Source organism: Magallana gigas, chromosome 9, assembly GCF_963853765.1.
Source record: "Magallana gigas chromosome 9, xbMagGiga1.1, whole genome shotgun sequence".
Lineage (NCBI taxonomy): Eukaryota > Metazoa > Mollusca > Bivalvia > Ostreida > Ostreidae > Magallana > Magallana gigas.
Window position 1 is genome coordinate 27,449,396 of NC_088861.1, and position 18,983 is coordinate 27,468,378.

At 32.8% G+C, this 18,983-nt stretch overlaps 1 protein-coding gene across 9 annotated transcripts in view; it reads left to right on the forward strand.

Annotated features, from left to right (window-relative positions):
- Window positions 1-16,797, forward strand: part of LOC105339407 (dorsal-ventral patterning tolloid-like protein 1) — a 61,005-nt gene extending 44,208 nt beyond the window's left edge. For 8 of the 9 annotated variants that reach the window (XM_034477835.2, XM_011444934.4, XM_011444943.4 and 5 more), the window contains 9 exons: window positions 1,911-2,098; window positions 3,752-3,959; window positions 4,446-4,654; window positions 5,209-5,373; window positions 6,472-6,637; window positions 7,709-7,782; window positions 8,500-8,613; window positions 10,762-10,800; window positions 16,207-16,797. In XM_034477835.2, coding sequence (XP_034333726.2) covers window positions 1,911-2,098; window positions 3,752-3,959; window positions 4,446-4,654; window positions 5,209-5,373; window positions 6,472-6,637; window positions 7,709-7,782; window positions 8,500-8,613; window positions 10,762-10,800; window positions 16,207-16,661 — 1,618 coding nt within the window. In that variant the 3' untranslated portion in view covers window positions 16,662-16,797. The remainder of the gene's footprint in view (window positions 1-1,910; window positions 2,099-3,751; window positions 3,960-4,445; window positions 4,655-5,208; window positions 5,374-6,471; window positions 6,638-7,708; window positions 7,783-8,499; window positions 8,614-10,761; window positions 10,801-16,206) is intronic. The other variant, XM_011444979.4, reaches the window with a different exon arrangement.
- The last annotated feature ends 2,186 nt before the right edge of the window (window positions 16,798-18,983 follow it).

Here is an 18,983-nt window from a genome sequence, read left to right on the forward strand (position 1 = left end):
CAGACACAATAGATGATAATATCTACATTTTAAGGAATTGCCTGTGTGATGCTAACGTTTTAAACCGTTTATATAAACACGGAGTACGTGTTCGTGAAGAGAAGAGTTGAGAGCGCACTGTGTAGCGTTAGACCGATCACTGGTAGGTGTATTTATTTAATTGAAAATTGTATAAACTATACAATGCTCAGAAATGAAATACTAGTATTCTACAAATTCCATCTTATTATCTTACCTTAATCACATAATGGATATCAGCATCTATAAGCGTTGTGAGCTTTCACATCCACGGCTGTTGAGCAAACGTTTCCAACGTAAATATTGTGTAAAATCACGAATAATAACGTTGCGTATCTAATTCCGGATTAATTGTTTTTAAAAAATTGAGTATTTTCACACACATTAACCGCCACGAAATTAAGCGTGGAGTGATATTTTAATCTGATGAAATTACATTAAAAATATAAAAGCGGTTAATGCATGTGAAAATGGTAGATTTAATCAAAATATATCGATATTACGTTAAAATAAACGACATTTCGCTTAGAAGCCGGTGTTTCGCGTTGTTTTGTGACGTCACGATTACTTATTACGTCATTTTCAGCCAAGTCGATATTAGCTTTGATCCTAGTTCTTGCACATGATCAAATATTTTTATAAAATACCTAAGTTAAAAAATCGTTGAATTTCTCGGCCGATTTCGGCCGATACCGTCCCTTGTTCTTTCCGTCAAAGATTTCTCAGCAGCTATTTATCGCAGATGCTTGAAATTTTTACACAGTGTTTGTTAAGGCATACCATATTGTGGGATATATTTTTGTACCAATCGGATGTCAACTTCCTGTTAAATGAGTACTTTGTTTATTTTAGCCAAAATTTTCAAACAAATTTTCCTCAAAGATTTCTCAGCAGCTTTTTATCGCAGATGCTTGAAATTTTAACACACTATTTGTTTAGGCATGCCATATTGTGGGATATACTTCTGTACCAATCGGATGCCAGCTTTCTTTTAAATGTCGACTTTGCTTATTTTGCATATTCACATAAGAGCGGGGGTATCACTAGTGAGCATTGGCTCACAGATATCTTGTTTAATTCATGTGGCGCACAGTATGTTTTCAGTTTATGTACATGCATATATACCTACAACATTTCTATAGTTTAGCTCACTGAATGCATATGTGCCCCCAGATATCATTTCAGAGAGGAAGTGAGTGCTATTAAAACATTTTTTGCTAAATAAAAAATGTGATTATTATTTGTTTGATCAAGCTTCCATTATCAAAATTATGATTAATATGATTTTTATTTAATATTAATTGCGTACTATGAAAATAGCTATCCTAGCTCCCACATTTTTGCATCTGTAATCGAATTAAGTGGAAATTATATGCTACCCTTTTGCACTGCTAGAATTGAACCTTTAGCACTATACATTGTACTACAAATTCCTTATATTACGCAAGTACTTAATTTTGCAATCCCGCTGTTTTGTATCAAATTGCGAGAATATAAAATCGGGAATGTGGAACTTTTATCCTAATTTCTCATAGTTTTCAACTCTCAAAAAATAATGGCGAGATTTTGAAATTTGTGAAGGGTGCTCTTCTCGACTTTACGCGGGTATTAATTCCTCGTGTTTAATTAGGAATCTACAGTATACCCTTTTGTATTACTAAAATTGAACCACTGCAACCCATTTGCAGTGCTAAGGACAAAAACATGCTAAAAGATGTTCTTTGCTTTGTTTATTATTTTCAATGTACAACTATAACTTTGGCTACTTGTTGGAATTCTAAAATTGAGCCTTAATTTTTTTTTTGAGTTCTTAAAATATATTAAGTTACATAACATTACATGTTGATCAATTGATGTTTTCTATAATTGTGATTTTTTTTGTGTCTATACAGCTGTAACTCTGGCTATGTGGCCATTGACGAGGAAGGACGGCCGGACGCACGGGTATTCAAGGAGCGATACTGTGGGCCGTACCTCCCCCCGGACACCAGCAGCAAAAACTCTAGACTGGTCCTCATCTTCAACACGGACAACGCTAGAGAGAGTCGGGGATTCAGTGCTTTCTACGAGTTTATACCAGGTATTCAAATATCAGATATTGTCGTAAAAGTCCAGTTTTGCTTATACATGTATATTTTAAGGGGGCTGGATGGTCAGGGCTATTTGTAGACCATTTTAATCTCCTTATCATTATTAAGAAGAAGAGCTCTGTAAAAAGATATCATTATAATAGAAAAATATTCAAAGTTAAAATATATGGATTTTTTCTTTACTATATGGTAGTTTGTAGCTAAGCACCATTATATCTAAAAATTTAAGAAAGATCTGATTTTATTTTAAGGTCACACGCGACCTATCTGCCATTTTTCTATTTTTTCCTATCTCCACAATGTGAAGATTTCCACTTAGTAATTTCATAGTTATATTTTTATGCTGTATGATTCTTTTTTTAATTTATATATAAAGTGTTAAATTGAAAATGTATAGTATGACTTTTATTTATATAAAGCATTCAAATGCATTTTGCATGCTATTTTTAGGAAAATTCTAGATATTCTAGCTCCGAAATTTGGGAATTAAGAATTATAAATATCAAGGAAAATTATATAAAATTGAGGAACGTCTCATGTGTCCTTAATGAACCTATTCTCCTCATGACAATGTATCTATATATTGCTGTAGATCTAAGGTTCGTTGCTACTTTCCATGAGTAATACATTGTAATAGCAGATATTTACATCTGCAACTAAAGTTCTGCAAGTTTAAATAGCAATCTACTGTTTAGGAGTTCAGCAGCTTATTGCTCAAACTTGATCGATGGAACCAAAAATCGTTTTTGAGATTATTAATCCAAGGATTTAAACTGAGAGAAGTCTTTTTAATGCTACAAACAAATACATTATTTTGTAATTAATGAAATGCCAAGAAATATGCAGTGACGAGATTGAGTCAAGTCAATCTTCAGTGAAATCTTAGTTGTGTAAGAGTATAATCTCTGAACTTCATGTATATTGATTGTGTTAAAAATTGTAGCAGCTAGCTACCATTCTTAACACTATAGAGCTACAATATTGAACAATATGGTAGCTGACAGCTTGAACAAGTGTTAAATTGTACACAGCATTCAATACGGCTTGGGTATCCAACCTAATTTTGCAGCTAGGGTTGTTGCTTCGATCTTTAAAGCAGCCCAGCCTTACAGGCTTTAGGTCTACGTGGTTTGACCGATTTACTCAAACAGATTAGGCAACCCATTTAAAGTGACTGTTTGAGAATGGGAGTGATGTATGCCGTTATTTATTGTTTTAAATGTAGATCTATCTAATGGAGAAATTCCGGAATCTGCAAATCTCAGTATGGAAACATTTTTTCCTGTCTTGCACGGTTAATTAAAGACCCTCCCTGGAGTCAGAAAATCAATTCCATGACATATTGATAGCCATCTATTCCTATACAGCTATTATGCAGACTAAATTGAACTCTGAATTTGCATGCAGACTTCAGTTATGGAGACGTTTAAGATTAGCAAATATAGATTGGCTCTCAGTGGTCAAGCAGTTAGTGAATATGATAATTTGTAAATCAACAAATCTCTCTCCATCTCTTCTCCCTCTTTCTGTCTCTCCTTTCCATCTCTCTCTCTCTCTCTCTCTCTCTCTCTCTCTCTCTGCACAAATTTATCTAATTAAAAGTAAAACAAATTACAACTTATGAATTTGTTTGTGGATTGCAGACTACGGAATTCCAGGAGAAAATGTAGAGGAAGGGAAGTGTACATATTTATACGCAAGCAAATCTAGCAAGTCTGGCACCTTTAATTCCCCACATCACCCACTCCGCTATCCAGACAACACGCATTGTAGATATATATTCCGTCCAGAGCCAGGGGAGCGAATTCTCATCTCATTTTATACCTTCTTCCTTGGGGAGAAAGATACAGCGTAAGTACATGCTTCGATTCCTGACATTAGGTTAATCCATCATGATTTAGGGTACGTTGAGATGTTACTGCTGCGCATAAATGCGCATTTCTTTTGAAAGGTTTCAAAAGTTTTTAGTGCATTTTATATTTTGTGATAAATATCTATATACATCAATATTATTTTTCTCAAATATTCTTGTAGAAAAGAAAAATTTGAAAAAGGCAATATTTCTTTTCTTCATTCATACCTCATGCCTTTCTTAAAAGGTAATAAACTAATTAAAAACCTCCAGTGTTTCAAAGAAATTGAAATTAATTTTTTTGCCATTTTAAATTGAAAGCATTTTGATATTATAATAATACCGGTAGATTGATTTATATTGAATTAGACTTTAAGATCATCTTTTGAAAATTTTATGTAATTGCTGTGACAGTTAAAGGGATTATTTTTAGTCTCAGTCATTGTGAAAGAGTCAAATGCGTGATTTCATCCTTTCCATTGTAGATGTGATAACAACGATTTTCTAGAAATTTTTCATTCCGGTAGAACAGCCGGGGACAGCTACTCAGTGAAACACTGTGGCAGACGTTTTCCGGGTCCCATTCTGGCGCACAAACAGCTAGAAATTCAATTCATTTCCCGGCGGAACTCCAAAAATAGCACAGGGTTTGAAGCCCGATTTGAATTTGTTCATCCTGATTCACTTAATACAGGTAAGTGTTACAGTTAGTGCTTTATACGTAGAGAGATGAATTACAATTCAGTCTGACATGTCACAGCATGGACAACTGAATAAAATAAGACTAGATAATTGAGTTTTTTGCAAATGACTTTTATTGGATAATCAAAACAAATGTCAATAAAAAAAATTATAAAGTTTACTTTACTTTTAAAATTTTGAAATTTTAGCCTGTTATCAGAAATTATTTTTCGCTGTTACTTTTTGGCAACATGCCAAGTGTTAGTCTTGTTTTGGCCATGGTATATCCACAGTTAAGGAAGCCGAGTTGTATACAGTTCTACATAATTCACAACATCATAATCATAATGACATCTTGCCAAAAAGAACACACCACTTTTTTTTCTGTTGAATTATGCATAACATTGCATTCCACATCATATGTAATAGCTAAAATTAATCAGGCTCCTCTTTGTCTGGAGGTAGAAAAATGCTACAAAAACCACCATAACCATTTAGCCTCCTTAATGTATAACACATACCTGGTCCTACAAAATGAATTTGATGAAGACTTTGTTTCACTGACAGATTGCGGGGGTAGGGTGCACAGTTATGGTACCGGGGGAATCATCGTCAGCCCTGGCTTCCCGGAGAAGTACAGCAGCAGGACCTACTGCCGCTGGACCATCAAGGCCAGCTCTCCATTCAATGATATCCTCATCTATTTCTTTGCCTTCCAGACAGAAGGCACAGGTAATGAGTTGATATATTACATTTTGATTCGCCAATGTGTTGGCTCAATAGAGTAACTGTAGATTCCTTATTTTATATGATTATTACTTAATCAGCGATTCAACCGCTTTGCATCAAATCACGAGAATATATAAATAAATCGTGATCGCCAAATTTTTATCAACGTAATATTTACTTTACATCCATCCAAAAGAATAAAAGCGAGAATTTAATAAAATCTGCAAGATGTCCTTATCGCAATTTTATGCAGATATTTATTAATCATGTTTAATTAGAAATCTACAGTGACTAGATTGAAGGATGGGTTTATGAAGGGGGTTTATGAAAGTAAATACTGTAATAGATGAGAAGGGAGAGTTGTCTATCTTTATTGCATATGAGCCTATATTCCAAAAAGGTTAAATAAAAAATACTGACCTTTAATTAAAAACAATATTCTTTTGCAAAGTTAAATAAAAATTGTTTCAGATTTAAACGTAGCTGGAAAAGACAGCTTTTGCTGGGGTTTGATAATATCAAAATTAATATGTGTGCTTATTTGCAAGAATCACGCCTAGCAGATTTTAAAACCTTGCTTTTTTTTCAGAGATATGTAAGCTAAATGAAACTATGCTAAAAATTGCTTTTTTTTTCAGAGATATGTAAGCTAAATGAAACAGATTTTAAAACCTTGCTTTTTTTTCAGAGAGATGTAAGCTAAATGAAACTATGCTAAAAATTGCTTTTTTTTCAGAGAGATGTAAGCTAAATGAAACAGATTTTAAAACCTTGCTTTTTTCAGAGAGATGTAAGCTAAATGAAACTATGCTAAAATTCGCTTTTTTTCAGAGAGATGTAAGCTAAATGAAACAGATTAAAACCTTGCTTTTTTTTCAGAGAGATGTAAGCTAAATGAAACTATGCTAAAAGATTCACCATTCACTATTTTTTATGTTCTTGCCATTTGATGCAAAACATTTGAACATGGATATTAGTACTAATAGCACATAAAATAAGGAATCTACAGTATAGTATTGATCAATCAACAGACATCTGAGACCCTGATGTACAGTATTGAATCTTGAGAAATAAAGAAGACATTTTTTGTGTGGTTTTCAGTTTCAAGAGAAGAGACCACGTCTAACTATGGTTGTCAAAATGCAGTATTACGGTTATATCGGGGGAACGCACGGTACCCGACTATGTATGTGGAGGCCCCTGAGGAGAAATGTGGCAAACTCGATGGGGAACCCTTCCTCTCAAACAATGACACGTTTGAATTAGAGTGAGTGCTCGATCAATAAAATGTTAATTATAACAATGAAAAGGTCAAGAAATGGGATTAATTAGGGGTAATATGGGGTGGGGTGTGGTTGTGTGTGTGTGGGGGGAGGGGTGGAACCTCCAGGATAGGTCAGGGGATCCCAGGGTGGAAAGATTTTGCAGCATGAAGCAATGTGAAAATAAATCACCCTTTTTTTTTTTTCTAAAAGAATTCTAACTTTTAAAATATATGCCTATGAATTATAAATATTTGATGTTTGGGAATTCTTAAATTTTTACCATAATTTTTTTTACAGTGAAGTCTGCATGTTTCCTATCAAATTGCATTAATTTTCCGTACGATATATTGCTTTGTAATCTGCCCCATGAAATGGGTGTTATTGTGTTTTTAAAACAACTATTATTTCCCCCCAAAAAGTCATTAACTAGAAATCGACAAACAGCAACATCCATCAAACTACAACTATTTTATGGCTTCTATTTTTACAGGTGTTGAGATGGCATATATTGAGCTTATATTAACTTTGGTTTAAAAGATGTTTAGGTTTTAAGGTTTAAATACAATTTCTTTTACTAAGAGATTTCATTTCTTCATTGTTTTTGATATCTTCACTACCCTTCCCCCCCCCCCCCCCCCCCCAAAAGAGAAAAATTCAAACTCTGAAAGTATATATTGTCCAATTGAGGTCTTATTTTGGATGCATATGTATAGCATTGCTGCTTATATTTATCAATTGCATTAAAATCAATTTTTTTTAAAACCTGTATTTATTTGTGTATTGATTTTTAAATGAGGAGAACACCCAATACACACACAATGCTAGCCCAATACATGCAAATAACCAGATGACACATGTAGAATGTACCAAATTGCAAAAAATGTAAATGTTACATCTTTTGATAATGTAAATGTTACATCCTTTGATAATGTAAATGTTACATCCTTTGATAATGTAAATGTTACATCTTTTGATAATGTAAATGTTACATTTTTTGTTAATGTAAAAGTTACATCCTTTGATAATGTAAATGTTACATCTTTTGATCATGTAAATGTTACATCTTTTGATAGATTTTTAACTTCAAGCAGAGCTCTTGGGGCCAAAGGATTCAAAATCACATGGACTGAGGTGCATAAAGAAGGAGGTATCAGTTTTATCAATTTTTTTCATTATTTAATTAATATGCATTAAGGTATCTTTTTTGCACTAATCTTCTTCTAATCAGTAAAATCATACTAATGCACCCATAACCAAGGTGAATAATTCCAAAAATTTAAACCTTTCATTTCACTTCTAATGGTGAATAATGATTTTTTCTAGAGAGTTTTGTCTGTTCATCATTATTATAAGAACCATTTTAACAAGACTTTGGACTTTGGGAAGGACATAACTATCTATTTTTTGCAAGAAAACAAATTGAAAATGAGGCTGATATCTGGAGAAATATGCATAGGTTGCATAGCTTTTGCTCAAAAGCCAGACAAATCTTGTTGATTTCAAAGAACCTTGGTTGATTGGCCTACAATGAAACAGACAGGCATATATGTCACATTGCTGTTTGACACATTACTTTCCAAAGTCCAAGCTCTTGTTAAAATGGTTCTAATTGAATTTTTAGCTTTTATCTTGCAAAAAAAATGTTTTGAAAGCACCTTTAGACATGAAGGTTTTAAAGATGATTGATGTATTAGTTATTTATTTTTAAAATTCCAAACTTGAGTTACCTCTCTTTCCAGAGGATCAGTAAACCTTAAATGAGTCATTTAAATTTCAATGAAAATCTTTAGTTTTTGCTTTCATTGCTGAAAAAAAAAATACAGCATTAAGGCAGGTAATAACAATTTTTTTTCTGTTTTTGCAGTGAGCTGTGATTTCTTCCGTTGCTCAAAAAGTGAATACTGCATCCACAGCGAGTTGGCCTGTAACCAGGTCCCAAACTGTGGAAGGGGGGATAACTCTGACGAAGAGGAGGGATGTAAGTACCCCCTATCTACATATCTGTGTCCAGTGCATCACCCCCAAATTTTTCCACCCCCTTCCAAAAAAAAAATCTCTTGTGAAATTAGTTTACATTCATTTGATGTTTTTGTAAATGTTTTGTATATGTGTATGCCAAGGCATTGTGTATAGGTATAGTCAAAATTATATCCATTGTGTTAATTTCAGCCTCGTGTATGATATTATATACTTTGATAAATGTAAGAAATACAGTAGGCTTTTTTCTGAAGTAATTAATAGGAAATTTGATGTTTGAAATGCGAAAATGGACAGGGTACATGTATTAATGCAATTATTAGGTTTTTTAAAAAAAATTTCATCTACATATATATATATCCATGCAGCCATTAAATTACAATTAAATAAATACTATCAAAAACAGTCATTTATAAATTAAATGTTTGCTTACATCATGCATTTTATATACAACATATCTAAATAGCAAATTTCTGTAAAAATACTTAAAAACTAGTACATGTACTTAATATGTAATGTGTTAGATATACACCAAAAATAATTTAAAGAAGTAATATTCCAGACTAAATCATTCTAGTACATTGATATCAGCTTTCTATGTTATTTATGTGCAATTATGAAGTTATGCTAAATTCAGATTTATTAAGTAATATTTATATTTTTTAACATTTAAAGGCATAGTGTTTTGAGACACCCTGTAGATTTACTTTATAAATTCCCTGCTATAACAGTTTTGTATCATAGCACAAAGAAACATTACTCTCCTTGCTGTATGTTTATTTCTTATGGTTGCATGGCTTTATATGTGTGTATAGAATCATATCACCCTGCAGATATTTCCTTTATAATACGCCTAGTAAAATTTCCAAAGTCTACATGTGGGATGATGCAAATGTATTATTACTTTTGGTCAGTTGCTATTATTATGTAAGTCAGATTTGTAGTTTTACATTGATTTTTTTGGGTGAATAAATTATTGTTTGCCAACCCAATTTTTCCAATTAAGAAAATCTACCATACACAACTCCAATAATATGCCTCGTTTTGAGCTTTTGCTCAATGTGATTTTACTAAATTCCTGCAATTATATTCCAATGAGTCCAAGTTTATTTGCAAAGAAAATTGAACAAAGGATTGCATGCATTAAAGGTCGTTTATTCAGACAATGAACCACATTTGTATTGTTTTAAAATAAAAGCAATAACGTAAATAGTAAAAAAGCATTCAATAAAAGACAAATAATTTTGCAAAGGTCGGATTACTTTAACGACATTAAGTACTGGAGTAAAGAATGGTGAACTGAGCCCTTTATGACAGTAGCTTTATGCTTATTAAGGGATTCATGACAATAAAACTAGGCACAATATTAATACAGCGTTCAGAGTCAGAACTAGACACATTATATGTTAAAATAAAAGAAGTACTATGTCAATAAAGGAAGGCGATCTGGGCATTCTAGGAGTTCAAGAAAGGAATAAATGCCTATCATGGTGTTCATTCAAATAAAGAGAATTTATATGCACATAATGGGGTTCAGGAAGAAAAAATTAAAGGCACATAATGCAGTTCATGAAGGAAAATAGGTACATTTTTGGGTTCATGAATTAGGAGAATTGTAGGCACATTATAGGGTTCATGAAGGAAAATTATAGGCAAATCATATGAGGTTCATATGCATGTAAGGAATTTAAGGCAACTATTGTATAGGTTAAGGATGGGACTCAGCAATGTGACCAATAAAATTCTGGTATTCTTATAATATACACACCACTTTGTCTTTTGTAGTATGTATTAATAAACCGAATAACAAATTTTTGTTTAAACTATATTAAAGCAGTGATACCTCAGGATTTTTGTAGACACAATATACTAATAAAAAAATTATTAAGTATGCTAAACTGGATGACAAAATTTGATTTCTCAATTTCAGTATAATCAATTCATTTACAAAAAATTGAACATTTTTTAAAAATAAGCCACATTCATTCTTAAAACGCAATCTATGCAATTGGTCATTAACATACAGCTTTACCCCCATTTTCCCCTTATTATAAAAAAACAAGGTGGTGTTTGAATATAGTAGCGAAGATATTAATTAACCTCTAAAGAGAGGGCTGAGCGATTGTGTAACTATTTCTAATTACTGTAGGTCCGACGCCATTCCCTAAGCGCGGGGAATCTGCTGCAGGTACCAGTATAGTCTTAGTGCAGAGCGTGTATCTCCCAGTGTGATCTTTTGTTTGCTACAAACCAATATTTAACCTTGAATTGCTTTCCTAGTTATTTCTTTTCGTACTAACACTGACATCTTTATACTGACTTTGTACAATTTGACCTGTTTTTTTTTCTTCTTGAGATGCTGCCAACAAAGCTTTATTTATTGGTTGGTCTATTACGAGAGTTGATTAAAACGTAAACTTATGAAACAGTTAAAAATATGAATTTGAAACACTTTGTGATGAAATCGATTGCCAATAATGTTGCATTGAAAACAAGTAAGTAAAATAGTATATTTTGTAATTATTAATCTTAACTGTAGACTTAATTAAACACATGGACACTTCTTAATATTCTATAGCAATCAACATTAATAGTTACTAGTACTAGTAGTTCGTTTTTTGACATTATGGTTGCCATCTTCCATTCAAAAGCGATACCGAAAGAAAAAAAAAACCCACACACACTGCTGCTGAATTTTACCAATATCTGGACACCTAAACAAGACTTTAGTTTGAATCTTTAACTTACAATTATCATAACTTACAATTGGATAATTATAAGAGTAATCAGAAACCGATCCTGCTGTTTTACTAGTACCTCCATCAACACCCATGTACTATCTAATTTCAAATTATGAAAATAAAAGCACTGATACTTCATTTTTGGACTTCAAATGAAATGGGACGAAAACTATCGCTTTATTGCTTGCGTGCATTGAAGCATATATTTTACCTTCTTTTCTGTTGAATTATCTACATCCACTGAAAAAATATACATTTCTTTAACACTTGTGTTCAATATACATGTATCAATATATTGATTGACAACCTTAACATCTAAAAATACATATCATCTGTAGTAAATTACGTATAGCTTCTGTATTAGTAATTTAATTCATATATAATACAAGTAGCAATTTAATCAACATTTGATATGGAAGAATATATTTTTTTTTTCATGTTAATCTTTACAATGATTTGGCCTAGATGATAAAAACAGTATGTATATACAAGTAGGTTTTTAAAGCAATATGAGCTGTATTTTTTAGACTTTTATTTTGCTACAAAACCCTGCTAGTATGATAAGTCTGCATATAACTTAAACTTTTATGATAAATAAGATTTGAAAAAATCATTAATTATTTTCAAAGAAATATTTCTCTTCTTAGGAACATATAGCAAATCAATTTTTGTACAGGAAGACGATAATTCAATTTAGCTCCAACTGAGGCTTCTTAACGGCCTTTTTCACAAAAATATGGCTAACAGAAATTTAAAAACCATTATATTTTGTCATTTTAGTAGAAAAGAACATTTTAGTAGAAAAAAAAATCAACATGAAAAATTCAGCTCATATTGCTTTAAAATATGCGATAAAATCAGTAACCTTTCTCGTTAGGAGTAAGCGTTAGTGAAATTAGTATACTAATCATGGTTTTCTTACACGATATTTATATATCATAAAGATCCCCCGTATAGTATATGTAGTTATATATACACGTTTATAGTTAAAAATCAGGACCCGGGGCCATAAAAGTTCTACAAACTCACTTTATTGTCTCAGTCTCACTTTTCCACTATCTATTCCTTTTGTGGAATTCGAGTGAGGTTGAGATGAAGGTGAGCTAGTCTAACTTTTATGGCCCCGGGGCCATATGTTTGATATGGAGTTAGTTTTGTTTGGAGTGCTTTAATTCATTTGAATATATAGTAAACCTCAAACCTTTTTGTGTGATTTTTTTTACGGACAACTTTATAATATTGCCATATCAAAGTTATTGTTATATTAATATAAGATTCACAAAACCAAAGTTTATATTTTTTTATTTCTATCGGGAACCTTTTTCTCTACGCATGATTAATTTTAGACATATTAATGACTTAATCAAAATAAAAACCCTCACAATATTATTAAACACGCTCAAACTTTCCGAAGCTTTTTTGAACAATTAAGTTGATTAGTCAATTTACTATATGTGAACAGATGGAGAAACGTGTACCTGTATATACACTACATGCCAATGATATTGACACGGAAACACTCTGTAAATGCTACAGGCAATACCATTTTTCAAAATTTTTCTAGAGCTGAAGAGGATTCATACATGTATAAGTTGATATTTTTTGTTGATATATGTATAATAATGCTTAGGTTGTTTCATAATATATGTCTTGAATGTCTGTAAGCATTATAAACTTAGACGTTTTGAATTATGGTTGTTCAGATCATGAAATCATACTTTTGTTTACCATCTTTTATCGTTAGTAGTTTGAAAAATGAAATTCTAACACATAATTTTGTTTTTCCTTTTTAGCTCACCGAGACGAAGTCGGGGGGAGCTTATGCTATACCCTCGGCGTCGGCGTCGGCGTCGGCGTCCGGACCTGGTTAAAGTTTTTGTTGCAGGTCCTGTATCTAACTTATTACTTGTCCTATCTTCACCAAACTTGCATGAATGATGCATCTGGACCTACTAATGGACTTGAGAGACTTGGATGCTGAATCTGGGCCATGAATTTCAGATGCTGGAGGAGGTTAAGGTGTTTGGAGCAGGTTAAAGTTTTTGTTGCAGGTGCCCTTTGATAGCCATTTCTAAGTTACTACTGGTCCAAACTTCACCAAACTTGCATAGATGGTGTGTCTTATGATACTGATGCACCTGACAGGCTTGAATGCTGAATCTGAGCCATAGGTTTCGGATGCTGGATGAGGTTAAGGTTTTTAGAGCTGGTTAAAGTTTTTGGAGCAGGTGCCCTCTGATGATTATATCTTACTTACTACTGGTCCTTACTTCACCAAACTTGCATGGATGGTGTGTCTTATGATACTGATGCACCTGACAGGCTTGAATGCTGAATCTGAGCCGAAGGTTTCGGATGCTAGATGAAGTTAGGTTTTTCGAGCAGGTTAAAGTTTTTGTTGCAGGTGCCCTTTGATAGCCATTTCTAAGTTACTACTGGTCCCAACTTCACCAAACTTACATAGATGGTGCGTCTTATGATACTGATGCACCTGACAGGCTTGAATGCTGAATCTGAGCCATAGGTTTCGGATGCTGGATGAGGTTAAGGTTTTAAGAGCTGGTTAAAGTTTTTAGAGCAGGTGCCCTCTGATGATCATATCTTAGTTATTACTGGTCCTAACTTTACCAAACTTACATGGATGGTGTGTCTTATGATACTGATGCACCTGACAGGCTTGAATGCTGAATCTGAGCCATAGGTTTCGGATGCTGGATGAGGTTTAGTTTTTTTGGAACAGGTCACATGTTTAATATATGTAGGTAATAGCACTATTTCAAACTTGCATATATGATCTAACTATAATATAAATGAATGGCAGAGGTAGCTTCAGATGCAGAGCCTGATCTCCATTATCAAGGATGCTAAAAAATATATCTTAGTTATTTCTGGTCCTAACTTCACCAAACTTGCAAGGATGGTGCGTCTTACGATACTGATGCACCTGACAGGCATGAATGCTGAATCTGAGCCATAGGTTTCGGATGCTGGATGAGGTTAAGGTTTTAAGAGCTGGTTAAAGTTTTTAGAGCAGGTGCCCTCTGATGATTATATCTTAGTTATTACTGGTCCTTACATCACCAAACTTGCAAGGATGATGCATCTCATGATACTGATGCATCTGACAGGCTTGAATGCTGAATCTGAGCCATAGGTTTCGGATGCTGGATGAGGTTTAGTTTTTTGGAACAGGTTACATGTTTTATAGATAATAGCTTGCATAATTGATTTAACTATAATATAAATGAATTGCAGAGGTAGCTTCAGATGCAGAGCCTGATCTCCATTATCAAGGATGCTAAAAATTCTCCTACCTCACTCAAACCTGCTTGATAGATGTGTTTGTTGTTAAATGATTTAACATGATTCCTATGATATAGTATTCTATGATATGATACACTATTGTTTTATATGATACAATGTAATATCATACATTATATTGTAAAAAGTTATATGATATGATATGATATTGTATCAATTTTTTTGTACATTATTATATGATATTGTATTATGATATTGTTATGTATAGTATTGTATATTATTATACAATATTGTAGAATATGATATTGTATAATATATTATTTTATCGAATGATATTGTTTCATATTATATTGCAATATATGATATTGTATCATATGATACGATATTGTATATTATAATTATAGCATATCGTATGATACAATATTGTATAATATGATATTGGTTTATATAATATATTGTTATATAATACATGAAATTGTATTATATGATGTTATAAGATATCATATAATATGATATTGTATAATATGATATTGTATCATATGATATGATATTGTATAAAATGATATTGTATTATATAATATCGTACTGTATCAGATGATATTGTATCATATGATATGAAACAATGTTTTATCAAATTATATTGTATCATATGATACAATATTGTGTATCAAATATGATACAATATCATACAATACAAAATTATACTATATTATACAATATAATATCATATGTTACAATATTGTGATGTATTATGTGATATGATATAGTATCAAATAATGCTATATTGTATTTATATTAGATATTATGATATTGTATTATGTGATTAAATACAATAATGTATAACACGATACAATGTCATATTATATGTTACAAAATCATATTGCATCAATATTTATTACAGTATTATATTGTATTAAATGATATATATTGTAAGTATCATTGGATGCAATATCATATTTTATATTATTGTATTGATAAACATTGTATCTTATAATAATGTATGAAATGAACATAGGATTATCATACAATTTTTTTACATATGATATACGATATTGTGTCAAAACAGTATCCATGAATATCCAAGATCAATAACTATGATTTTCATATCATATGATAAAGGTGGTTTTAAAGGTGATGCCTCATAAAGTTGATGCCTCGTCTCGGTGAGCTTTGTAATCTGTGATTACCTATGTTTCCATTTTCGTATTGATTCGAATTCTTATTTATCCTAATCTCTGTTCCCTTGTGTGAAAATTAATTTCCAAATTGCACTGCAGTATTTTTCAAAATCATAAATGAATCTATATCATTATGTGTAATATATACTTGAATATACAACATATATACCTGTATATGCCAAACATATTACTTTCATTCCTTTTTTTCCCAATTGACCAATGAAAAAAATAAAGTTATTTGTGAAAACTTTAAAATGAATGATGCAAACTTACATGTAACTGTGCTTTATATTTCTGAAAGCAGACCTACATTATGAAACACCTTGCAACTTGAGATACTTTTCTAAAGATTTGTAAATATACAGTAACCTTGCAAAGATTCTTTCATTATTTTAACCCCCTTGTCCGTTTCAGGTCCGGCTGTTTCCAAGTTTGACATTCTCCATATTGCCATTGGAGCGTCCATTTCCTCTTTCTTCTGCATCGTTCTGGTGATCTGCGGCCTATATCACAGGCGGCGACTTAGTCCGGAACAGATCCGGACGCGTCGACGCCCATTTCCCCCGGAACAAGACACGGTGGAAGTGAGATACGTTGCGGCAGATTCCTCGTGCAACACCACTGATCGTCTGCTACAGTTAGATCACGTGGGGCTAAACGAAAACGGCAAGGCGGCCGTGACGTCACCTCTAACGCCCAATCAAAACAAAAAGTGTTTACCAGACTCTGCGGTGACCACACCCTGTGAATCCCCTCCCCCGTTCAGTCTCAAAAAGCAGCCCAGTGAAGGGGAACAAGCCATAAAGACTGTTGATACAGCTAATCACAAACCACAGACTCCAAGAATTCAGAAAGTTTCTATAGTTTAGCAACACCCCCACTCCCCACTTCCCCCCTCAGGAATGCATTCCCTATCCAAGTGTGTCTCCGCATTCGTAAATGTATAGTTGTGTCATTTTCACCATAGCTGCTATAATGTAGTACTCTTTGACCCCCCCCCCCCCCCCCCAAAAAAAAATGGCGGGGAGGGGGCTTCATTACTGCAGCTATTTTCACCACGATGATGCCATTGACTTTCATGTGTACATGTAAGTGCCAGTTGTGATTTAGAATGAATTGTACATAGCATTTTAACATTGACTAGACAGAGTTCATTTCACTTCACATTGTATTATAGTCATGAGTGTGCAGTATACGTGTCAAAAATTTGTTGAAAATTAAATTGAAAATATGGCAAATTTTGTTATATGATCTTTGTTTCAGTTTACGCATGTTTTTAGAACAGGTACGTATATACTATATAGCAAATTACAGTGAATGGTTTTTTTTCCTTCATATGAAATTAACTAATTGTGATACTCCCTTCGAAATATATAATCTCTTTTAATTGAAAATGATTACAACAATCTTGTGATATTGTATTTAGCTTAAAAAACCACAAGTTTAAAACAGTAAATGCAAGATTGTTTTTTTCCCTCTGATAACGGGTAGATTAATTACATTAATTTCATCCTAAATTAAACTATATGAATTGGTCCTAAATAAACCATATATAGAGTTGACGTTATTTTTAATTAACTGCTCTATTTTAGAAATAAGTAATCCTTCTCTGTTTGCAAGTAGCATCGTTTTTAAAAGTGTGTGTGTGTGGGGGGGGGGGGGGGGAGGGGGTGAGAGACTCGTCTTAAAAACTCTTGCAAGCCAGAAAAAAGAAAATCGTTGTAAAAATCTTAATCCCGGGGGGATTTATACTTATACTTGACTTTAACTTCCAGTTACCAATTTCACTAATAATTTCCTTAAGTTTTTTTTTTTTTGGGGGGGGGGTTCTTGATGATATAAATTAATTTAAGAAAAACGATTGCTGTTTCGTGCCTTCTTTGAGTATTATGGGGTGATCCTTACGGTTGGAGCGTAATCAAATCTCCCACAAAGCCTTTCGGGCTTTATTGGATTTGAACACCCCCGACAGTAATTATTAACCTAGTTGATATTCAAAAAATGGTAACATTTCTATTTAATTTTCAGCATTTGTAGTTTCACTTTGGACTTTAATCTAAACGGTTATTATTTACACCACTGGGAATATAACAGCTTTTCACTGTATGTGTCAGTTGAAGAAATATTGAATTATTGACGTTACTTCAATTTCTTGCGTCAATGATGAAATGTAAGTTACAAATTTGATTTGTTGTGTTAATGGGTCCCCCTTAATGGAAGGAAGGACATATATTGCATTGCTGCTGTCCGTCTATCTGTCTGTCGGTCGGTCGGTCGGTCCACCAATTTTCCGTTAATTTTCTTCGCAGAGGTTGTACGTGCCGAATTGAAATTTTTGTCAGGCGTGGTCAAATCCAATAAAGCCCGAAGGACTTTCTGGAAGATTTGACCTCACTCCGACCGAAATAATCATTTCATAATATTCAAAGAATGATTCCTCTTTAACTATATGCATATCATTTACAGCAATTAATTGTGAAAACCCCACTTGCGCCGAACAATACTTCATTTGAATTCATTGGACTCTACAATACAAAATCGATTCATAGTGTTATCACAGTCTTAGATACTACCATAAGATAAATATTTTCAAATAAAGGCTTGTGAGAAGACATTGTACTACACCTCTCTCTCTCTCTCTCTCTCTCTCTCTCTCTCAACGATTTTAAAATCAGTTAATAACTTTTAAAATCAAAGTACTGAAGAACTGACGGGAGTTGATTTTGTCGATGTTTATTTATTTTAAAATCAATGATATGTTATTTTGCATGACAAGTACATGTAGTTTCTAATTTGAATTACGCACATTTTTATGATATGAATTTTTGGACTTTTTCGACAAGAATGTCGAGAAACCCCCATATGAATCATGTTAAATAATATTTAAAGATAAAATCAATTCAATCAAAATATGTATCAGTAATAGAAATATTTCTCGAAAACTGTATGGATCCAAGCAATATTGAACTCTAGTCTCGTTCAACCAAACGCTCGGCTGACACCGTTAATCTCCGACAAGGATTTACGGAGACAGCCGAGCGTCGAGTTGAACGAGACTATATTGAACTCGGCGTAGGAATACATACGACTACAAAAAATATTCAAATTGCTGGTACCATTTAAAATCTGACTATTTTCAGGGTATTCATAAATAAGTTTCCTTGAAAAACAATGCTTTAGCATACATTACA